This window comes from Neoarius graeffei, chromosome 9, assembly GCF_027579695.1.
Source record: "Neoarius graeffei isolate fNeoGra1 chromosome 9, fNeoGra1.pri, whole genome shotgun sequence".
NCBI lineage: Eukaryota > Metazoa > Chordata > Actinopteri > Siluriformes > Ariidae > Neoarius > Neoarius graeffei.
Genome location: NC_083577.1, coordinates 62,444,205 through 62,469,985, shown reverse-complemented (window position 1 = coordinate 62,469,985; position 25,781 = coordinate 62,444,205). Strand labels below are relative to the sequence as shown.

At 41.5% G+C, this 25,781-nt stretch overlaps 1 protein-coding gene across 1 annotated transcript in view; it reads left to right on the top strand.

Annotated features, from left to right (window-relative positions):
- pde11a (phosphodiesterase 11a) overlaps positions 1-25,781 on the top strand; it is a 144,599-nt gene that overhangs the window by 107,636 nt on the left and 11,182 nt on the right. The window contains exons 13-19 of the mRNA XM_060930569.1: positions 4,955-5,064; positions 5,774-5,864; positions 9,322-9,422; positions 13,342-13,419; positions 13,558-13,621; positions 13,753-13,827; positions 16,898-16,981. Coding sequence (XP_060786552.1) covers positions 4,955-5,064; positions 5,774-5,864; positions 9,322-9,422; positions 13,342-13,419; positions 13,558-13,621; positions 13,753-13,827; positions 16,898-16,981 — 603 coding nt within the window. The remainder of the gene's footprint in view (positions 1-4,954; positions 5,065-5,773; positions 5,865-9,321; positions 9,423-13,341; positions 13,420-13,557; positions 13,622-13,752; positions 13,828-16,897; positions 16,982-25,781) is intronic.

Below are 25,781 nucleotides of genomic sequence, written 5' to 3'. Positions count from 1 at the left end.
CACAGAGACAGCCATCAGGAACAACAACCTGACCAACACGGAGTCAGAACAACTTAGACTGAAGATATCGGCTGCTCTATCCAGTGCGAAAGCACCCCCCTCCAACCTCACCAGCCAAGAAAGGAGGGCTTTTACAGTGCTTCAAAGAGACCGGAACATCACCATCCTTCCTGCTGACAAAGGGAGATGCACAGTGGTGCTAAACACAGCAGACTACCACTCCAGGATGACCAGTCTCCTCAGTGATACAACCACTTATGAAACATTGAGGAGGGACCCCACAAGTGGTTACAAAAGGAAAGTTGTTAGCTGTTTGCAACAACTAGAAAAGGACCAAGCCATCAACCGATCTCTTTACTACAGATTGTACCCTGGGGAAGCCGTGCCGCTCATATACAGACTCCCCAAGATTCACAAAGAAGGAGCGCCTCTCAGACCTATTATCAGCAGTATAAACTCGGTCACATATAACATTGCCAAACACCTAGCCACCATCTTGGCTCCTCTGGTTGGGAATACACCATATCATGTCGAAAATTCCCAAGATTTTGCTACTAAAGTTGCAGACCTCAAACTAGATTCAGATGAAACCATGGTTTCCTACAATGTCACTTCTCTGTTCACCTGCATTCCCACCACAGAAGCAGTCGAATCTGTAAGAAAATGACTCCTTCAGGATAGCTCCTTACTGGATAGAACGAACCTCACCACGGATCAGATTTGCACCCTGCTTGACCTCTGCCTGACTACCACTTATTTCCAGTTTAATGAAAGTTTCTACAGACAGAAGCATGGATGCGCCATGGGATCACTGGTGTCCCCTATTGTGGCCAATTTATACATGGAGGAAGTGGAACATATAGCTTTGACCACTTTTGCAGGAGTTGCTCCCAGCCATTGGTTTAGATACATGGATGATACCTGGGTTAAAATCAAGATCCATGAGGTGGAAGCTTTCTCGAAACATCAATGCAGTGGATAGCAACATCAACTTCACTCAGGAGGATGTCAGTGGGAATAATCTAGCCTTCTTGGATTGTGATGTACACATTAGACAAGACAGAAGCCTTAGTATCGAGGTCTACCGGAAACCCACAGACATAGACCAGTACCTACTTTTCGACTCTCACCACCCACTGGAACATAAATTGGGGGTCATTAGGACCTTGCAACACAGGGCTCAGAACATTCCTACAGTGATAGAGGGAAAAGAGAAGGAGCAGAATCATATCAAGAAAGCACTTCAGAATTGCGGTTATCCCAACTGGGCTTTCCTAAAGAGCATAGAAAGGAACATAACGGACAAGGATGATAACAGGAACAAACGCAAGAACATTGTCATTCCCTACATTTCTGGTCGATCTGAGAAACTCAGGAGGATCTTCTACAAACACAACATTCCAGTACATTTCAGACCCAGTAACACCCTGAAGCAGAAACTGGTCCACCCTAAGGACAGAATACCCAGACACAAACAGGACAACGTAGTGTATGCAATTCAGTGTAGTGAGGAATGCACGGACTCGTATATTGTGGAAACAAAACAACCGCTATACAGGCGCTTGGCTCAACACAGGAGAGCCAGCTCCTCAGGCCAGGACTCGGCTGTCTACATTCATCTTAACAACAAAGGACACTCATTTCAGGATTGTAACGTACGCATTTTAGCCAGAGAGGATCGCTGGTATGAGCGAGAAGTTAAAGAAGCCATTTTTGTCAACCTGGAACGGCCATCACTGAACAGAGGTGGGGGTCTAAGACATCATTTATCAACCATCTACAATGCGGTCTTGGACACTCTTCCCAGACGGCTGGGTGTACGCCAGGACCCAGCTGTTTTCGGTGACTCACAGGAGGACAGAGAGAGTCAGCTTGATCACCCTAATGACTCGCCATTCACACCAAGCCTCCAGTGACCCACACCAACATGATGCCTCAACGACACCTTAGATGAACTTGTCATCAGAATTCTGATTCTGATCCAGGAGAGGATAAATATCTGATACTCCCTATTAGTCAGACAGAACTGAGGAAGCCTTTCAGACGAGAGGTGAAACATTTTCAAGTATCTTCAAGCAAATCCAGTTGCCCTTTTCTACCACCCACAGTTTGGTGATGATTGGTTGAAAACTGAGGGAGAAATAGCATTCTAAAAATGTTAGGATAATAATAATAATAATAATAATAAAGTAGAAAGATCCTGAGTAGCCCTGCAATAACCTGGCGACTTGTCCAGGGTGTACCCCGCCTCTCGCCCATAGTCAGCTGGGATAGGCTCCAGCTTGCCTGTGACCCTATAGAACAGGATAAGCGGCTACAGATAATGGATGGATGGATGGATCACGGGCGATTGCTCTAAGACAACGAGGGAGGCTCAGCCTCCTCTAAAAATGACGAACATCGTGTAGGATGAATTGCGCTAGGCTTATGTTATAGCCAACCTTATAACATTGCTATTTCAGATCCAGAATCATAGAAATATATGTGCTCAACCCACTACAGTGCGAAATCATTCCCTTATAACTTTAATGTGTGCGTGAGTTTTTCCCCCTCGTGACAGCGCGATGCAGCGCAGCCTCAGTGGACTTCAATGGCATTTGGGAGCTATGCGCTTTTCAATCTCAAAATGCAAGACGATTATTGGACAAATACTGCGAAAATGCCCGCCTACGGACTCCCAGCCTCACATGGGAGGGACATGGCAGTTTCCGCGAGGATACTGGTGATTGGTGAAAGTAGCCGGATATTTTCTTTGATTGACAGCTCGTTTCAAATATAGACAGGCAGCGGTGAATTTCAGTTCAATCCCATGCGGATTCGCAAGTGCTGTGGTGTATTGTAAGAGATCAGCTTACATTTCGATTTCATTCATTACATACGGTTTCTACCAGCTTTTTTAGTTTGTATATATTTTCATTGTAAATAAAGTGTAAATATAGTGTTGTCAAGTTTGCTATCTTAGTTCCAGAAATTTCGTTTATTTGAGTGACTGAACTTGAACTTGAGGGGGCTAGTCAGCTAGCAAGAAAGCTGCACATGGATGCCAAGCATTGCTGATTTAATTTCGGCGAAGCCATTTGCCAGTCTTCCTTTCAAGGAAAAAATTAAAATTAAAGAGCAGGGCAGACCAACGCCTCAAATTGACTTGGTGAAAAAGGTAGGGAATAATACTCATTCCTTTCAGCTCTCCTGGTACGAGAAAGTGAATTGGCTAACAGCAAGTGACCCACATCAACAACAGTAAATAGGCTACTTTAGTAATATGTCATGGATGGACCAAAAATATAGAATCTATTTAAAATGTTTATGCTGAGTATATTATATTGGAATATATATTTTATGGATATAAATTAAACACAGCTACAATTTGGAAAACATTTTTAAACAAAAACACAGCCGAGAACATTTCACACTACAGACCTGGATTAAAAGTGAAGGGTTATCAAAATTGTCAATAAAACATTTCTCAGTCAAAATAAGTAAAATATAGGGAAAGTGTCATTGAATGAAATGTGTGGCACCCAGCTCTACTGCTGAGGTTCCTGACAAAGAGCTGCTTTCAATAATGATCAATTTTTAAACAACATGCCACAATTTTAAAATATAAAATGTTAAAATATACCCCCCCCCCCAACACCACCATCATGTATGGGCCAAAAAAACCTGTTATTTCACAGTTTGTGACGCTGCCAACAATCAGCCAGATCAGAGGCAAGAGTATGGGCAAAATTGATGTTTTTTCTTTTAAAATCTGGAAATATCGTAACCGACCAGCCTCCCCTGTTTGAAAGACTACCAGCCGCCACTGGGATGGATGGATCCTGAGTGAGAGTAACAATGCTAGCCAGCGCTGGTAGTGCAAATTAATTATAAGCGTTTTTAAAATCCATTTATGAAGAGAGTCTGCCATACAATTCCCTGTGTTAGCTGTTACTACAGAAAAGATAATAGATAACAATGAGTGCATTAATATAAACATGTGGTTTGTCTTGCAGCTAGTACTACTGTAAGAACCATGCTGTTATAGAAAATAAGTTTATCTGATCAACTGCAAATCAAGAATTCACCAGCACTGTGGTATAAAGAAATATAAATTAAACAAAAGCAAAAATATTAACTAGAGCACAAATAAAGAATATAACCTATAAATATATAAATTGATTTACAGGTCATATACTGTATAGGTATAGCTAACCTGCACAGAGCAATTATATATATATATATATATATATATATATATATATATATATATATATATATATATATATATATAATTTTATTTAATCCATCCATCATCTGTAGCCGCTTATCCTGTGCAGGGTCACGGGCAAGCTGGAGCCTATCCCAGCTGACTACAGGCGAGAGGCGGGGTACACCCTGGACAAGTCGCCAGATCATCACAGGGCTGACACATAGAGACAAACAACCATTCACACTCACATTCACACCTACGGTCAATTTAGAGCCACCAATTAGCCTAACCTGCATGTCTTTGGACTGTGGGGAAATGTACACTTGTGAAATTCCTCTCTGCATTTAACTCATCTGAAGCAGTGCACACACACATTCCCAGAATAGTGGGCAGCCGTGTTACAATGCCCAGGGAGCAGTTGGGAGTTAGGTGCCTTGCTCAAGGGCACTTCAGCCCAAGGCTGCCCTATGTTAACCTAACCGCATGTCTTTTGACTGTGGGGGAAACCGGGGCACCCAGAGGAAACCCACGCAAACACGGGGAGAACATGCAAACTCCACACAGAAAGGCCCTCATCAGTCACTGGACTCAAACCCAGAACCTTCTTGCTATGAGGCGACAGTGGTAACCACTACACTACCGTGCTGCCCTATTTATTTATTTATTTATTTATTTATATTTTTTATAGTGCTATGTAGCCTCTATGAGGCCCTCCTGTTGATGGCATCATACAGCATATGTGTGTGTGTTTGTGTGTCCCAGACTGCAGGCTTCCAAGCTACCCTCTCAGAATTGGAGATCTTAGCACTCATTGTGGGCTGTGTGTGTCATGATTTGGACCACCGTGGAACCAACAATGCCTTCCAAGCCAAGTATGACACACGTACCAATATTGATTTCCCATCACCACAATTTATCACCGGCATGTTCAGCTGTAACAAACCACCTGATTGATAAGCAGCTCGTGCAATTCCAGTCATAATCCTTGATAGATGTAACTAATCCAAAATCAAAGTATTTAAAATTAAATACTTAGTATTAATACTCAGTATTAGAGTATAATGTGTGGTGTGTGCCATCCATATACACAGTAGAGTTGCATAGACATTCATCCTGCTCAAACTTTGCCTCATTTTGTAGCGTTACATCCTAGAAATGGAATTTACTTGGGATTTGTGAGGGGGGGGTATGTCAATATAATTTGCAAAATTATTTACAAATAAAAATGTTAAAGGTTGTGATTGTATAAGTAGTTGCCCCCATGAACTGGAAATGTGTGTGTGTGTGTGTGTGTGTGTGTGTGTGTGTGTGTGTGTGTGTGTGTGTGTGTGTGTGTGATGAGGAGGTCTAGATTTGGCAAATAAACTTGTGTTGAGAGAGAGTGTTTGATGGATAAACAGTAAACACATCAGTAAGTCAGGGAAGCACATGCTTCTACTCCATCTTTCACTCACCTGCCAATGCACTTGCTATCTATATTACCTTTTATTTGGCAGAGCATAAAGCACGTCCTTTCCGTTGTTGTGAGTAAGATATCATGTGTCTCTCTCTCTCATCACATTCTCATCATATTGCTCTCAGGACAGGTTCTGCTCTATCTCTCCTTTATGGGACCTCAGCTACGATGGAGCATCACCACTTCAACCATGCTGTCATGATCCTGCAGAGTGAAGTAAGATTCCTCACTCACACACATGGTATATTTATTCTAGATCATTATAGAACAGCCGAACTAATAAGATCACATCTTACTTAATTTAATAACAGTACTGACAGCTAACATGGCTGTCGTGTCTATCAAACACACTTTCGGGTCCATGGGAAGATAGAAAGGGTAACACGGTATCACCGTACGCAATCGATCAGTGTAGTTATGGAAAATTAGCGATGAGAGAAAGGTGGGTGTAATCAGAGGCAGGTTAAGACGAGGAGAAATACAGAGAGAGAAAGAGAAGATGTTTTAGACATTGTAGATGGTTTTGCAGTATACTCTCCTCACATTACGACTCCTAGCAACACCTCTGGCAAACCAGGTTCACTGGATACTTTATAAAAGGAATAAGCAGAAATTAGGAAATTACAAAAGCAAAAGCCTCTTTTGCTGTTGATCCTCTACCCGCACCCTGCTGAGTGAAAATCTGGAGGAAAGCTCCTTAACAGAAGCCAGTAGACTAAATGGGAATGTTATCTCTCTCAAATTGGACTCCTACTGCTACTATTATATACACTATTTGGTTTCTAAGCATTTCTGGTGCTATAAGAAAACCCAGCAGTATGTCTAATTTGAAATACAGCTACCAAAACACCGTCAGCAGTCTTTCTTATTATATGCATCAGTTTCTCCCAGTCTGGTGTCAGGTGATGTCTTGGTATTATTATATAGATTCCTTTTATTAATTGAAACAAATATGCTGACAGAGAAATATTTCAGTTTTCACTGTTATTAAACATGCTGTAGAGAAATTATTGGACAAAATTATTGGACCTTGTGTGCGAGTAAAGCCCAGGTGTCAGCAGTGAAGGGGATTGAAAAGACAAAAATAGGTTGGCATTGAAAAACATGTTCCTCACTTACATGTGGCACAACAGAAAAGTGTTTGAATCCAGCTGATCCAACATCCAAGGAAGTCAGAAAGAGAGCAAAATCGGCTCGCTAGGTGAGATGCTGTTACTCACACACGTGTCAATTAAAGAGACACTAGAGGTGTCAGAGGTGTTTATAAATGTTGAAGAGGGTAGTTTTCTTTCAAGTGTGTTACACTGTGCTGTGAAATAGCATGAGCAACAGCTTGAAAAGGGGCATCATGTGTCTTGGAGGAAGCACATACTAGCCTTCACCCTCCCCGGCTGGTTATCAAAAATACCATGCACTGAGAGGCTCCGGTTGAAATTATGGATTCTCTGAGGTGACTGGCATAGTACTATTTTGTGAGGGGCACAGCCCTGAAGAAAATATTGCTATGCCAGTCACCGAAGAGAATCCATAATTACTGGTGTCTCTCAATGCATGGTACATCCCTCATCAAAAAATTCCAAACTAAAAGTGTTGAGGATGAAGCTTGGCATAAACTCACTGGATGCAGCCATATTTGTTGTTTATGTCAGAGCGACCTTCAACCTGCGTATGTACAATGTACCATGCTATCGCGTGCCTCGCGAGGCATGATCATGATACGTAGATCTACACACACAGAAATGCTCACGAAACCACAGCTGTGACTCGAGTCGGCCATATAGCTTGAAATTGTGACATCAGTTCATGGTATATCTAGGGTATCCCGTGACTGACTCACACCATATCCAATTTTTTGATGAGGGATATAATAGCTTTTATATGATAGGGGAAATCTAGCTAGTGAGTAGGTAAGAATTGGCCACTGACCAAATTTGGAGAAAATGGGGTAAAACTTTTGTGCTTCCATTGTCTTCTCCACCCTATTAAACAAAAAAATTACTCAGTTACAACAAACAATATAATATTACTCATTATAATCTGCATTGGGGGCGGCACGGTGGTGTAGTGGTTAGCGTTGTTGCCTCACAGTAAGAAGGTCCGGGTTCGAGCCCCGTGGCCGGCAAGGGCCTTTCTGTGCGGAGTTTGCATGTTCTCCACGTGTCCGCGTGGGTTTCCTCCGGGTGCTCCGGTTTCCCCCACAGTCCAAAGACATGCAGGTTAGGTTAACTGGTGACTCTAAATTGACCGTAGGTGTGAATGTGAGTATGAATGGTTGTCTGTGTCTATGTGTCAGCCCTGTGATGACCTGGCGACTTGTCCAGGGTGTACCCCGCCTTTCGCCCGTAGTCAGCTGGGATAGGCTCCAGCTTGCCTGCGACCCTGTAGAACAGGATAAAGCGGCTAGAGATAATGAGATGAGATGAGAGATAATCTGCATTGTGTGTGTGTGATTAGAGGTTTAGAGTTATCACATTGGACATTAATATGAGAAGAAGAAGAAACCTTTATTTGTCACATGCACACTTCAAGCACAGTGAAATTCATCCTCTGCATTTAACCCATCTGAAGCAGTGAACACATGCGCAGAGCAGTGGGCAGCCACACCAGAGCGCCCAGGGAGCAGTCAGGGGTTAGGTACCTTGCTCAAGGGCACCTCAGCCCAAGGCCGCCCCACGTCAACCTAACTGCATGTCTTTGGATTGTGGGGGAAACCGGAGCACCTGGAGAAAACCCACACAGACATGGGGAGAACATGCAAACTCCACACAGAAAGGCCCTCGCCAGCTGCTGGATTTGAAACCGGAACCTTCTTGCTGTGAGGCGACCGTGCTATCCACTACACCACCGTGCCGCCCCATTACTGAAGTCACAAGAATAGAAGGTCTCACATCATCTCCATAATACCTGGCTTTAATGTTCAGGCATTGCTGAAAGCTACATTTTACTGGGAGGTTTGGATAAAGGTGTAAAGTCTCCATGAGCAGGCTTGTGTAGATGCACATTGTATAAATAGATGAGGTGACTGCTGTTGCTCTGATTTGCTTTAACTATTGTCATAATTTATTATATATGGTAGATGTTATAGATTCCTTGACAGGCTTAATAAACTATTTAACTAAAACTTCACCCTTCTGATTAGTAAGAACCTGCAACCAAGAACACCCACAGACATGATTAGTTCCATTAAAAAGCCAGTTCAGAACTAACAAATTACAAATATACTGATTTGTCTGTGGGGTGGCATGGTGGTGCAGTGGTTAGCACTGTCGCCTCACAGCAAGAAGATTCTGGGTTTGAGCCTGGTGACTGACGGGGGCCTTTCTGTGTGGAGTTTGCATGTTCTCCCCGTGTCTGCGTGGGTTTCCTCCAGGTGCTCCAGTTTCCCCCACGGTCCAAAGACATGCAGATTAGGCTAATTGGTGGCTCTAACTTGACCGTAGGTGTGAATGAGTGTGAGTGGTTGTTTGTCTCTGTGTGTCAGCCTTGCGATGATCTGGCGACTTGTCCAGGGTGTACCCTGCCTCTCGCCCATAGTCAGCTGGGATAGGCTCCAGCTTGCCTGTAACCCTATACAGGATAAATGGTTATGGATAATGGATGGATGATTTGTCTGTCATTATTTTTGTCCTCGATATTTTCAACTCTGAAGTCACAGACCTTTGCTCTTTTCCAGGGCCATAATATATTCTCCAATTTGTCATCCCGGGATTATGGAGACCTCATGCAGCTGCTGAAACAGTCCATCTTGGCTACAGATCTCACACTTTACTTTGAGTGAGTGCTGCTGTCTTTGCATGTCTCTGCATTTAGTAAGTCTTTCATACACATACATGCAAATGGTACAGTGCCTTGCAAAAGTATTCATCCCCCTTGGTGTTTGTCCTGTTTTGTCGCATTAAAAGCTGGAATTAAAATGGATTTTTGGAAGGTTAGCACCATTTGATTTACACAGCATGCCTACCACTTTAAAGGTGCACATTGTTTTTTTTTTTTTATTGTGACACAAACAGTAATTAAGATGAAAAAACAGAAATCTGGAGTGTGCATAGGCCCCCCCCCCAAAGTCAATACTTTATAGAGCCACCTTTTCCTACAATTACAGCTGCAAGTCTCTTGGGGTATGTCTCAGCTTAGCACATCTAGCCACTGGGATCTTTGCCCATTCCTCAAGGCAAAACTGCTCCAACTCCTTCAAGTTCGATGGGTTGCATTGGTGTACAGCAATCTTCAAATTAAGCCACATATTCTCAATTGGATTGAGGTCTGGGCTTTGATTAGGCCATTCCAAGACATTTAAATGTTTCCCTTTAAACCACTCCAGTGTAGCTTTAGCAGTATGTTTAGAGTCATTGTCCTGCTAGACCATGAACCTTTATCCCAGTCTCAAACCTCTGGCTGACTCAAACAGGTTTTCCTCCAGAATTGCCCTGTATTTAGTGCCATCCATCTTTCCTTCAGTCCTGACCAGCTTTCCTGTCCATGCAGATGAAAAACATCCCCACAGCATGATGCTGCCACCACCATGCTTCACTGTAGGAATGGTGTTGTCAGGGTGTTGGGTTTGCACCACACATAGCATTTCCCATGATGGCCAAAAAGATCAATTTTAGTCTCATTTGACCAGAGAATCTTCTTCCATGTGTTTGGGGAGTCTGCCACATGCTGTTGGGCAAACTCCAAACGTGATTTTTTTAAGCAATTACTTTTTTTTTTCTTCTGGCCACTCTTCCATAAAGCCCCACTCTGTGGAGTGTACGGCTTAAAGTAGTCCTACGGACAGATACTCCCATCTCCACTGTGGATTTTTGCAGCTCCTTCAGTGTTATCTTTGGTGTCTTTGTTGCATCTCTGATTAATGCCCTCCTTGCCCGGTCTGTGAGTTTTGGTGGCGGCCTTCTCTTGTCAGGTTTGTAGTGGTGCCATATTCTTTCCATTTTGCTATAATGGATTTAATGGTATTCCCTGGGATATTCAAAGTTTGGGATATTTTTTATGACCCAACCCTGATCCATACTTCTTCACAACTTTGTCTCTGACCTGTTTGGAGACTCCTTGGTTTTCATGTTGCTTGCTTAGTAGTGTAGCAGAGTCAGGGTCCTTCCAGAACAGGTTGATTTATGCAGACATCATGCGACAGATCATGTGACACTTTGATTGCACACAGGTGGATCTTAATCAACTAATCATGTGACTTATGAAGTGAATTTGTTGGACCAGCTCTTATTTAGAGGTTTCATACAAAAGGGGGTGAATACCTATGCACACTCCAGATTTCTGTTTTTTTTTTCTTAATTATTGTTTGCGTCACAATAAAACAACAATGTACACCTTTAAAGCGGTAGGCATGTTCTCATCTCATCTCATTATCTCTAGCCTCTTTATCCTGTTCCACAGGGTCGCAGGCAAGCTGGAGCCTATCCCAGCTGACTACGGGCGAAAGGCGGGGTACACCCTGGACAAGTCGCCAGGTCATCACAGGGCTGACACATAGACACAGACAACCATTCACACTCACATTCACACCTACGGTCAATTTAGAGTCACCAGTTAACCTAACCTGCATGTCTTTGGACTGTGGGGGAAACCGGAGCACCCGGAGGAAACCCACGCGGACACGGGGAGAACATGCAAACTCCGCACAGAAAGGCCCTCACCGGCCACGGGGCTCGAACCCGGACCTTCTTGCTGTGAGGCGACGGCGCTAACCACGACACCACCATGGCGGTAGGCATGTTGTGTAAATCAAATGGTGCTAACCCTCCAAAAATCCATTTTAATTCCAGCTTGTAATGCGACAAAACAGGACAAACATCAAGGGGGATGAATACTTTTGCAAGGCATTGTGAATTTCGCAACATTTCTAAAGCCATTCTGATCTTTTTTTAAAATAATGTTCTATTTATTCCGAATTTCACAGGAAGGAGAAATGAGAAATTGCAGAACTGCAATTAAATTGAACACATAAGTATATATTTAACGCTCTACAAAGCCCCAGCCTACCCTGAATCCACCTGTAAACCCTACCCAATCTACCCTCAACCCACTGACTAATCCCTCCAACCACCACTGAAGGGTAAAGAGAGGAAACAGAAAACAAACAAATAAATAAAATGCAAAATAAAATAAACACAAAGGCTGTGAGATAAAGAATACATATTTTAGAGGTCATTTGGAATGCCAAGGGCAGTGATCTTCCCATGTCTGAAAAAGTCTTGCGTGTTAGACGTGTACAAGCATCGAATTTTTTTTTTCCAGAGAAAACAGGTCACATCGTCTAGCCAGTAAAATCATTCTGATCTTTTCTGATGGTTCCACTTCACTGTGTATGCTGTTGAATGGCAGTAGCGTAGACACAGGATCTGAATGTATGCATGATGAAACTGTGTTGGAATAGTTATGACTTGATGTTTCCTAAGCCTCTACTGCCCCCGTGTGGCTAAAGGGTGAAACACACAAAACCATTTGGGGTAAAAGTGTTGTCAGTTACTAGATCAAAGAGTGTAAAAGAGAACAAAAGAAGTTAACCGCATTAAAGGTTATTAAAGCAAGTGTGGTTCTCATCTCATCTCATTATCTCTAGCCGCTTTATCCTTCTACAGGGTCGCAGGCAAGCTGGAGCCTATCCCAGCTGACTACGGGCGAAAGGCGGGGTACACCCTGGACAAGTCGCCAGGTCATCACAGGGCTGACACATAGACACAGACAACCATTCACACTCACATTCACACCTACGGTCAATTTAGAGTCACCAGTTAACCTAACCTGCATGTCTTTGGACTGTGGGGGAAACCGGAGCACCCGGAGGAAACCCACGCGGACACGGGGAGAACATGCAAACTCCACACAGAAAGGCCCTCGCCGGCCCCGGGGCTCGAACCCAGGACCTTCTTGCTGTGAGGCGACAGCGCTAACCACTACACCACCGTGCCGCCCGCAAGTGTGGTTATTTATGTCAAATCTTTTTCTTTCTTTCTTTTGCAATATATGGCAAGGTTCTTTTCAGCTCTCAATAATACATCTGCCCAAAGAAAGAAAGCACAACTTTATTCATCACACACTTGTGAAACTCCTCTCTGCATTTAACCCATCTGAAGCAGTGAACGCACACACACACACACACCCAGAGCAGTGGGCAGCCCGGGGAGCAGTTGGGAGTTAGGTGCCTCGCTCAAGGCCGTCCCATATTAACCTAACTGCATATCTTTGGACTGTGGGGGAAACCCATGCATACACGGGGAGAACATGCAAACTTCACACAGAAAGGCCCCCACCAGCTGCTGCTGGGCTCGAACCCAGAACCTTCTTGCTGTGAGGCAACGGTGCTAACCACTTACACCACCGTGCCGCCCTACAAAATACACAAGTCCAAAGCTCTATTAAAAAATGATATCGACATCAACATCCAACCAATCAGGACAGTCAGATCTGAAAGTTCCCTTCTTGCACTAGCGTTTAGATATTATAGCAATGACAGTTAGATTTCAGTAATGACTCCAAAATCACTGACTACATCTCTAACACAGACGTGAAAGTGATTAGAAAGATTGTAATGGGCAGAAAAATCCTTAGGACATCTTTATCAAGATAAAAACTGAAGAGAGTAATGTTTCAGAGACACTGCTGGAAATGAAAGAAAGGCACTTTATAGTTCTGCAGGGTGAATTGTGCAGTCATTGATGTGCATTTTCCACAGGAACAGAAACCGTTTCTTTGAGCTGGTGAATAAAGGGGAATATAACTGGAACGTTAAAGAACACAGAAATATGTTCAGGTCAGTCACTTAGACCCAGTTATGCCTAGGTTACATCTCAGTACCAGTCACTGCTTTAAAACTGTTAGTTAATTAATTCATATAAACCTACAAGCAATTTTACATCTTGCACTTAACACGATTTCCTCTGTATTTTAGATCAATGTTAATGACTGCATGTGATTTGGGAGCTGTGACCAAGCCATGGGAAATCTCTCGCAAGGCAAGCACTGACTCATTCATTCTCACTCATTCATATCATCATTTGTACTGTAATGTTGCTTACAGCATGTATGCATATGCATATGTTTAGTTTATATCTCTGTACATTCATATATCTGTGTGTTGGTGAAGGTAGCAGAGCTGGTCACCAGTGAGTTTTTTGAGCAGGGAGACAGAGAGAGATCTGAACTGAAGCTGACTCCTTCTGTAAGTTTCGTCTGCTTTTCTTGACCCTCTCACACACACATCCACATCCAACACATGCAACATATGCAAGTTCATTCATAACATCAGCTTCTTTTTTATGAACTTTATAGGGGAAAAGGGTTTAGTGATTACGTTGCTGGTGGGCCAGAATCAAAAAGCATTTTCTCCGTAATACAGTATAATATAATAGTTCAAATTAAAGTAAAATAAAATACATTTTTTTTTACTTAAAGATATAAAAATAATGAAGACTTGTAAATGTAAAACACATTTAAATAGCATGTAATTATTTAATTATATTACAACCCCAATTCCAAAAAGGTTGGGACGCTGTGTAAACTGTAAATAAAAAACAGAACGTGATACTTTGCAAATCATGGAAACCCTATATTTCATTGAAAATAGTACAAAGACAACATATCAAATGTTGAAACTGAGAAATTTTATTGTTCTTTGAAAAACATATGCTTATTTGAATTTGATGTCACCAACATGTTTCAAAAAAAGTTGGGACAGGGGTATGTTTACCACTGTGTTACATCACCTCTACTTTTAGCAACACTCTGTAAACGTTTGGGAACTGAGGAGACCAATTGCTGTAGTTTTGAAAGAGAAATGTCGTCCCATTCTTGCCTGATACACAATTTCAGTTGCTCAACAGTTTGGGGTCTCCTTTGTCATATGTTGCACTTCATAATGCACCAAATGTTTTAAATGGGAGACAGGTCTGGACTGCAGGCAGGCCAGTTTAGCACCCGGACTCTTACTACAGAGCCATGCAGTTTTAATATGTGCAGAAAGCGGTTTGGCATTGTTTTGCTGAAAGAATGAAGGCCTTCCCTGAAAAAGATTTTGTCTGGATGGCAGCATATTGCTCTGAAACATGTATATATCATTCAGCATTAATGATGCCTTCCCAGATGTACAAACTCCCCATGTCATGTGCACTAATGCACCCTCATACCATCATAGATACTGGCTTTTGAACTGTACACTGATAACAAGCCGGATGGCCCCTCTCCTCTTTAGCCTGGAGGACGTGGTGTCCATGATTTCTAAAAAGAATTTCTACTTTTGATTCATCAGATCTCCGGACAGTTTTCCACTTCACCTCAGTCCATCGTAAAAGAGCTCGGGCCCCGAGAAGGTGGCGGTGTTTCTGAATTTTGTTTATATCTGGTTTTAACTTGCATTTGTGGATGCAGTAATGAACTGTTTTCACAGACGATGGTTTTCTGAAGTGTTCCTGAACCCATACAGTGATTTCCACTACAGACACGTGTCTGCTTGTAATGCAGTGTCGCCTGAGGGCCTGAAGATCACAGGCATCCAGTGTCAGTTTTCAGCCTTGTCTCTTGCATACAGAGATTTCTCCAGATTTTCTGAATCTTTTAATGATATTACCGTATGTCCCATAGATGATGTGATCCACAAATTCTTTGCAGTTTTATATTGAGGAATGTTATTCTTAAATTGTTGCACTGTTTGCCCACACAGTCTTTCACAGAGTGGTGAACCCCTCTCCATCTTTACTTCTGAGAGACTCCACCTCTCTGGGATGCTCTTTTTATACCCAATCATGTTGATTGACCCATGACCTGTTGCCAATTAACCAAATTAGGTTGGGTTTTTTTTAGCATTACACAACATTTTCAGTCTTTTGTTGCCCCGTCCCAACTTTTCTGAAGTGTGTTGCTGACATCAAATTCAAAATGAGCAAATATTTTTCAAAAAACAATAACATTTCTCAGTTTCAACATTTGATAAGTTGTCTAACAGGATAAAGCGGCTAGAGATAATGAGATGAGATGAGATGAGATAAGTTGTCTTTATACTATTTTCAATGAAATATTGGGTTTCCATGATTTGCAAATCTTCACCTCTCTTTTTATTTATGATTTACAGTGTCCCAACTTTTTTTTGGAATTGGGGTTGTATATTACTCTTCCAAAAAACATTATAACTTAGTAAAATTAATTACTGAATTATATTACAGTGACATTTGTGCCTTTTTTTTGCAGACATTTTCTCAAAGCATAGTTGTAATATATAGTGTAATTTTTTATGATTTTAGTACATGGCACTGAAGCTAAAAGTGTGCTATTCACAATTCAAATGGCTGTTAATCCTATTTCAAACAAATTTTTACATTATTGTTCAATTGCAAAACAAATTGTTTTGAAAACCTCACAACAAGACGTATAAAGTCATGACATGAATTAAAAAATTACATTATTCGTTCATTCATTCTCGTTTCAAAATCCTTTTTTAAAAAAACCTTTCATAGCAACCAAATTTATTGTCTTTTCCTAAGAGATTGTCACTGCAGATTTAATCCCTGGGCTGGATTATAAACAACCAGTCTGAGTTAAAGACCATTTACTTTCACTTAAATTGGAAGGTTGAACACACAGACACACTCACACGCCCACACCAAATGAACAAAGCAAAAAGTCAAAAGCTTTTTCTTGTCCTTATGGTTCCTGATAATTGGAAATCATGTGATTTGGGTGGGAGGGGCAAATTAGTAAAAGAGGTAGCTTTTCATAGCTTTGATGCTTAGGTGCTTTTGTGTACTGTGACAGTAATTATGGCCTGGTGTGTAATCCTGGCAGGACACATTTCCTTTCTCCTCTGAAGTATCGCTAGCCTCAGGTTTAGCACCCAGTCAAAGCATTTAGCAGCAAGTGTGTGGGCGTTCAGCATTATATATTCAGTCACAGTGCTTCAGCCTGGGAACTATCTCTCCACCACAGTCTGCTTTCGTTAGTATTAAACACACACACACACAAAACTTCCAGCAAAACCAGTGTATGGAATATTCTCAGTCACTCAGGCTGTGCACCTTCTCTCTCTCTCTCTCTCTCTCTGGTGATCTCCTGATGATAGAGTAAACCTTTTACTGTTGGTCCAAGTAAAGCAGTTTTTCATGTTCAGACCTAATAGTATTTCTGTCTGTACCCACTCTGACCACACAGACACATCTCTGTACAGTACATTCCTGTGACAGGTAAGGCACGTAAAAGGGTCATTTTACTTACAGATTTCCTGTGTGTTTTTCGCTTTCTAGGCTATCTTTGACCGGAACCGAAAGGATGAGTTGCCGGGTTTACAGTTGGAGTGGATTGATGGCATCTGTGCTCCACTGTATGAGGTAATGACGTTCAACAATCCACCAAAACACACATGAACATGCTACATTTCCACCATGGCTATCAAAAGTTCAAATTTGCATTCAGTCAATCAGGTGAAGGTTTTATGAAGGGGAAAACATTCATTTGGCCATGACCAAATACATCGAAACACCCTCTACTAGCAAGTATGAACATGTATCATGCTGAATATAGGCATTATTACCACCAACAACTTTATTGGAGGAGGTTATGGTTTCGCCTCTATTTGTTACTTGCGAAAATCGGAGATTTTATGTTGATCTGTCCGTTTGTCCATTTGTTTGTTGGTGCTCTAGCTTCGTCATTTCTTGACCAATCTTCACCAAAATGCACAGGACAACTCACTAGGATCACACAAAGACATCATTAGTTTTTAGTGGGTCAAGGTCAAAGGTCAAGGTCACCAAGGTTGTCAAATCTTGTAAACACACCTAATCGGCCATAACTTCCGAACTAATTGATTTTCGCAAGTATCATGCTCTGCACGACTTTTCATTTGTTTGTTTGTTTCCAACATAACTCAAAAAGTAGTGCATGGATTTTGATGACATTTTGAGGAAAGGTGGGCCATGGGCCAAGGAACAATTGATTATATTTTGATGCAAATCTGAATATGTGGCTTGGCGGAGGTCTGCACTCTACCAAGTGTCTTTCTAGTTTGTGCATAGAATTGATCATGAATGATGAGAGACTGCTGGTTAAAATCAGAAGAAAGTTTATGGAAATATGTTTCTTCTTTTTTTTTGCAATTTCATCATAGCCAATTTGCTAAACAGAGTGCCTGTCCTCTGGGGCACATGACCATCATAGGTCAGAGGCCCATCGAGATTATCATCACACATCTTCAAATTAGCGAGTGGTTCAGGTAGTCACACGATCAGATACTGGAGTGGAGAGGAACATGTTGGTGACCTAGTAACAGTGTGACTGCATTCTTAAGGATCATTAGTTTGTTAAACACAGAGTGTATTGTGCGTCTTTCTTGCTGTCAGCACCATTTCTATTCTTAGATTCATTCAGTAGACATTAGGGCTGTGAAAACCCTGTAAAAAATTTTCATTTGAGTTTTTAAAAGGATTTTAAAGATTCATGAAATTATCTGCTGCCACAGGCAGAGCGAACATTAGCAGTATCCCAACACTATATATTTGTATCGTAAACCACGGAAGGTATAAATTATTGCAAAGACAGTCACAAGGAGGCAAAACATAATTCTGTCAAGGTTAGGTGTTTGTGATTTATTTTTATTTAGTTATACACTGCTGTTTTTGTCACTGATAATTAACTTTTTTTTAACGCTACCCTGAATCTGTAAAAAAAAAAAACTTTCTTCATGCACATATCTTCACATAGAAATAATGATTTCCTCATTTAAGACCCTTAAAAACTCACAGTTAGGTAACTTCCTATGTACTGTTTGTGACACAACATCGGATTTGACCATGTCATGGTAGAACATACACAGTATAATATTTCATGATAGAATGGCATTTAAAATTCAGCCACAGAAAAAAAGAGTGACTTACTCACATTATTATTTTGAGGTCATATAGCTTTTATATATTTAATTAGAAAACTCATACGTAGCTAAAAATATGCAAGAAAATGAAGTGCGCCAAAAATGACGCATTTATTCAGACCTAGTTTCTGACATCGAGTGACCTAAAGTGTAAGGTAACTAACACAGGATCTTCAACGTTTTAAGAATTATTATTATTTACTTTAAGATCTGTTATTATTAATGATGATTTTAAACAGTGAATTTTGTCCTGGTATTTCTAACACAGGTACTCTATTACTAGTACGTTTCTTTCCTGCAGGTTAAGTGCAACATGGGAAATTAGAAGATATATAACAGCCTTGTTAAAAACAATGGCGCCCTCTCTCTTATACAGTAGGAGAGATGTTGCCGTTCCCAATAAATCATCAGACGGTTTAGCAGAAGCAGGAACAAAACAAAAGAAGAGATGAGACCAACAACCAGCCACAAACACAAAACAGGCCTTCAACTTTTACAGCTAAATAATAAATCAGTGTAAATTAAGTTACAGCTTCATAACAGGTACCAAGTTACTTGCTATCAGTTTTTAAGAGGAAAAAAAATGGCATTGTTCTGACCAGTGACAGTAGAAGCTCATACAAAATCATCCTTATTAAAGCCGTAACAAAAAAAAGCACAAATGCCCATTTTAAATATGCCAAATGTAATTCACAGACAGGCAATGATTTGATTTGCATTAAGATGTAATGTATATTCATAAAACAAATATATTAAATGTGTGTGAAGGGTACTGCATTCCCAATAGACATGACATATCAGTAATGAGGTTTATTATTTGCGTCATTATTGCTGGCATTGTGTACAGCAGATTTCATTTCACGTTCATCAGAATGCGAGTGTAATTAATCTAACTGGATTACACTTGGAGATTCATTTCACTGAGCAGGAAAACTGCTCAGGTTGCTCTGCTTACGTACAATACATAGAGACTCTATCTTTGTCCCTCTCACAAACAATAATAAAATTTGGGGGGGGGGGGGGGGGATAATTATTGGTTGGCACAGTGATACAGGGCTGGTAGTTTTGCCGCCTTACAGGTCTAGGGTTCCATCCTGAACTCAGATTGTTGTCTGTGTGGAGTTTCTGTGCATGTTGTCCCTGTATCTACATGGGTTTCCTCTGGATTTTCTGCTTTCCTCCCAAAACATGCCAGTATGTAGATAAGATAAATTGCCCCTAGGTTTGAACATGTGTGTATAGAGCTCTGTGATAGTCTGACGTCCCATCCAGGGTGTATTTCCCCTCTGATGCTCAGTGTTTCTGGGATAGGCTCTGGATCCATTGCAACCTTAACCCGAATAAAGCGGTGACTGAAAATGAGCGAGTGAGTTAGTGAGAAATGTTTATTAAAGCTCTGGTTCATGGGGGAGTCCCAGAGATGCAGTGTCCTGTGTAAGAACAGACATCCACATCTGCTTATGTTCACAGTGGGACAGTGGTTTCTATGGTTTTGTGGCAGAATCTTCTCCTCCAAATGTGTTCAGATAATGTCGAATGGACAGTCATTTAAAAAGATTTCCTGAGAACTTTATGGATGATACTGAATAGAAATGGAAAGATCAGAACTATTTTTTCTACTTAGTCTGCTGGCACAGTGCATATGCTGTACAGCAGCCTTTCTCAACCGGGGTGCCACGGCCCCCTGGGGTGCCGTCTGGCTTCATTAGGGGTGCCGTCAAAAAATTATATATTCTAACATTGAAATAAATAAAATGAATTAAAATTCCAAAAAACGATAGTTACACTAATGCAGATCATCGCCACCTCATGCATCATCAAAATTTGTCTCACAGCCCCCTTTCCCATGTCACAACGTCACTGCCGGGGTCAGCGTATGGTCAGCGTGACTGCGTATATTTTATATGGGGGTGCCTTGAGAATTTGCATACTTCTGAAGGGTGCCGTGACTGAAAAAAGGTTGAGAAACGCTGCTGTACAGTATATAACCATGTTAGTTGTTCTCTTTCATTATGGTCTGTATGGGCCTGTCTCACTAGATGCATTGTTAATCCAATCCAATCCAATCCAATCCAATCCAGCTTTATTTATAAAGCACTTTAAAAACAACCAGAAGGTACCAAAGTGCTGTACATGATACAATGATAAATACAAGATAAATTAAAAGACATAAAACATCAATAAAAGCAGATATAATATAAAACAAAACAATAAAATAACAAAAAATAAGATAAATAAAACAAAATCAGCATCTCACAGAGTATCAAAGGCCATGGAAAAGAGATGGGTCTTAAGAAGGGATTTAAAAACAGACAAGGAAGACGCCTGTCTAATGTGCAGAGGTAGATCAATCCAGCTGTGTGGTGACAAAGGCATGGATTACTGTCTCAAAGTGCTGCTTTGAAAGAATTGGCTTTATTTTGGCTAGCTGCCTCAGTTGGTAAAAACTTGACTTCACAACTGTCTTGATCTGATTGTCAAGTCTGAGGTCAGAGTCCACCTTAACTCCCAAGTTAGTGATGTTGGATTTTAGGTATTGAGCCAAAGAACCTAGATCTAGACAGAGGGTCTCGGAGCTGCCACCAAAAACAATCACTTCTGTCTTCTTATCGTTAAAATTTAAAAAATTTAGAGCCATCCAGGCCTTTATGTCGTCAAGACATTCAAGTAAAGGTCTTACAGAGAATGCTTGATTCTTCTTAAGAGGCATATACAGTGGTGCTTGAAAGTTTGTGAACCCTTTAGAATTTTCTGTATTTCTGCATAAATATGACTTAAAACATCATCAGATTTTCACTCAAGTCCTAAAAGTAGATAAAGAGAACCCAGATAAACAAATGAGACAAAAATATTATACTTGCTCATTTATTTATTGAGGAAAATGATCCAATATTACATATCTGTGAGTGGCAAAAGTATGTGAACCTTTGCTTTCAGTATCTGGTGTGACCCCCTTGTGCAGCAATAACTGCAACTAAACGTTTCCGGTAACTGTTGATCAGTCCTGCACACCGGCTTGGAGGAATTTTAGCCCATTCCTCCGTACAGAACAGCTTCAACTCGGGGATGTTGGTGGGTTTCCTCACATGAACTGCTCACTTCAGGTCCTTCCACAACATTTCGGTTGGATTAAGGTCAGGACTTTGACTTGGCCATTCCAAAACATTAACTTTATTCTTCTTTAAACATTCTTTGGTAGAATGACTTGTGTGCTTAGGGTCGTTGTCTTGCTGCATGACCCACCTTCTCTTAAGATTCAGTTCATGGACAGATGTCCTGACATTTTCCTTTAGAATTTGCTGGTATAATTCAGAATTCATTGTTCCATCAATGATGGCAAGCCATCCTGGCCCAGATGCAGCAAAACAGGCCCAAACCATGATACTACCACCACCATGTTTCACAGATGGGATAAGGTTCTTATGCTGGAATGCAGTGTTTTCCTTTCTCCAAACATAACGCTTCTTATTTAAACCAAAAAGTTCTACTTTGGTCTCATCCATCCACAAAACATTTTTCCAATAGCCTTCTGGCTTGTCCACATGATCTTTAGCAAACTCCAGACGAGCAGCAATGTTCTTTTTGGAGAGCAGTGGCTTTCTCCTTGCAACCCTGCCATGCACACCATTGTTGTTCAGTGTTCTCCTGATGGTGGACTCATGAGCATTAACATTAGCCAATGTGAGAGAGGCCTTCAGTTGCTTAGAAGTTACCCTGGGGTCTTTGTGACCTCGCTGACTATTACACGCCTTGCTCTTGGAGTGATCTTTGTTGGTTGACAACTTCTGGGGAGGGTAACAATGGTCTTGAATTTCCTCCATTTGTACACAATCTGTCTGACTGTGGATTGGTGGAGTCCAAACTCTTTAGAGATGGTTTTGTAACCTTTCCCAGCCTGATGAGCATCAACAACGCTTTTTCTGAGGTCCTCAGAAATCTCCTTTGTTTGTGCCATGATACACTTCCACAAACATGTGTTGTGAAGATCAGACTTTGATAGATCCCTGTTCTTTAAATAAAACAGGGTGCCCACTCACACCTGATTGTCATCCCATTGATTGAAAACACCTGAGTCTAATTTCACCTTCAAATTAACTGCGAATCCTAGAGGTTCACATACTTTTGCCACTCACAGATATGTAATATTGGATCATTTTCCTCAATAAATAAATGACCAAGTATAATATTTTTGTCTCATTTGTTTAACTGGGTTCTCTTTATCTACTTTTAGGACTTGTGTGAAAATCAGATGATGTTTTAGGTCATATTTTAGCAGAAATATAGAAAATTCTAAAGGGTTCACAAACTTTCAAGCACCACTGTAGACCTGAGTGTCATCCGCATAACAATGAAATGAAATACCATGCTTCCTAAGTACGGAACCAAGAGGGAGCAGGTACAAAGAAAAGAGAAGAGGGCTTAGGACTGAGCCCTGCGGGACACCACATGACAGAGGAGCAGAGGAGAATAAGTTAAGTTGAAAAATATATTTTAAGGTGAAAAACATTGCATTTGGTTAAATAAATATTCTGAAAATCTGTAAAGGAGTGATTTTTTTGTATTAAATAAACCACTAACAAGCCCTTCTTCTTCTTTACTCTTCATTAGAAGAAGAGCAACTTTATTTATCATATGCACACTTAAGCACAGTGAAATTCCTCTCTGCATTTAACCTATTTGAAGCAGTGAACACACACATGCACACACATGTGAGCAATGAGCACACACACATACAGTACCCAGAGCAGTGGGCAGCTATGCTACAGCGCCCGGGGAGCAGTCAGGGGTTAGGTGCCTTGCCCAAGGGCATTTCAGCCCAAACTTCAGGCCATGGCTGCCCCATGTTAACCTAACCACGTCTTTGAACTGTGAGGGAAACTGGAGCACCCGAAAGAAACCCACGCAGACACGGGGAAAACATGCAAACTCACACAGAAAAGCCCCCATCAACCGCTGGGCTTGAACCCAGAACCGTCTTACTGTGAGGTGACAGTGCTAACCACTATACCACCGTGCCACCCATTAACTGTGTAAGGTGGTAAGAGTGGCTAGCTCAGAGTCGTGGCCACCTGAATTCGTTCCCTATTCACCATAGTGCACTGATTCATAGTGTTGAACAGTTTCTTGGTGGACAAATCATATTCCTTAGGTAGTTCACTATATTTTTACCCATAAGTGTATCATAAATCCAGTGTACCACTAATGTGTACAAGTATCACAATGCACGGCGAATTTTTTTTTTTTAGCTCAAAATGTATTTGTCAGGATGGATACCTGAAGATATTTAACTTTGTATTTAAAGTGTTCATGAAAAAAGTTATTTAATGATGAGGAAAGCCAACAGGTGCTTGTTAGTGGTTTATTTAATCCAAAAAAATTGCTTTAAAATTTTTTTTGCTTCAGTTTACTTGGTACTTTATGTGAAGGCAGAATACAATGATTGCTTTGTTCGCTCACAAATAAGTCTTGTGTAAATTCAGTCTGCTTTCCCATACAGTACATAGAACTATCCGTTATCCGTAACCACTTATCCTGTGCAGGGTCGCGGGCAAGCTGGAGCCTATCCTAGCTGACTATAGGCGAGAGGCGGGGTACACCCTGGACAAGTCGCCAGGTCATCACAGGGCTGACACATAGAGACAAACAACCATTCACACTCACATTCACACCTACGGTCAATTTAGAGTCACCAGTTAACCTAACCTGCATGTCTTTGGACTGTGGGGGAAACCGGAGCACCCGGAGGAAACCCACACGGACATGGGGGGAACATGCAAACTCCATACAGAAAGGCCCCCGTCAGCCACTGGGCTTGAACCCAGAACCTTTTTGCTGTGAGGCAACAGTGCTAACCACTACACCACTGTGCTGCCCCTATATAGAACTATAAATAATAAAATGGTCTATATTATAAAGAATGAACTAGTTTGTGACAGTGATTTCACACACATGATATGGTTGCAGTGTATGGCTGGAAGAAAATCACATCTCTCTCTTTTTCTCCTCCTCCTCCCATGGTGCTTTCATGTATATTAATCTAATTTATCTTCAAAGTCCATATAACCATCTCTCTCTCTCTCTCTCTCTCTCTGTTAGTTTGTTGTGGGACACTGTTGGAATCCTGACAAACAGCAGCCATAGCTGCAGGCACTAGCGGACCCTGGCATAAGCAACATGGGCAATTGCCTAGGGCTGCATTAGACATTGTGTTCTGCACAGACATTGCTGAGATCTTGTTGTGTGTCTGTGCGCCCGCCGTCCTGCCCCATTAAACATTAGTGGTTGCCACCTGCTGACCTCCCCCAACCCCCCACCCCCAGTCCCGCTTCTGTTTGACATCTGAGTGCGTTCTGATAATAAATAGTGTAAGAGTGCAAGTCATGAGCAAAGTGGTTAAAAACAAAGCCTTCGCTAAAGGAAGTCAAATGTAACCCCCTTCCCCTTTCCTGATTCTCTTCCAAATGAACTCTTGACAAAAAGAAAAGGAGTGCTTTAAAATGCATTAAAAATATGACTTACAAGTGACATGTCATAGACCCATATAAAGATTCCCCTACAAGTGAGGAGGATCTCTGCACCTGCCTACCGAACATCACCCGCGAAACCTGTAGAGGTGCAATGTAGAACCCTACAACCGAGGGCTTCTCCTTCAGAACCTTTTCAGAAAGCTAAAGCTAACCCTTGAGTGGTACTTAACCTAAGCTGTATAAATAAAGGAAAAACAATTATAAACTAAATTAATATTTGTAATGGGCGGCATGGTGGTGTAGTGGTTAGCGCTGTCGCCTCACAGCAAGAAGATCCTGGGTTCGAGCCCCGGGGCCGGCGAGGGCCTTTCTGTGTGGAGTTTGCATGTTTTCCCCGTGTCCGCGTGGGTTTCCTCCGGGTGCTCCGGTTTCCCCCACAGTCCAAAGACATGCAGGTTAGGTTAACTGGTGACTCTAAATTGACCGTAGGTGTGAATGTGAGTGTGAATGGTTGTCTGTGTCTATGTGTCAGCCCTGTGATGACCTGGCGACTTGTCCAGGGTGTACCCCGCCTTTCGCCCGTAGTCAGCTGGGATAGGCTCCAGCTTGCCTGCGACCCTGTAGAAGGATAAAGCGGCTAGAGATAATGAGATGAATATTTGTAATGTTTAAATATATATTTAAAGGTCTCATGGCATGAAATTTTCACTTTCTGAGGTTTTTTAACGTTAAAATGAGTTCCTCTGACCTTCTTAAGTCACCCCAGTGGCTAGAAATTTCATAATGTGTAAACCA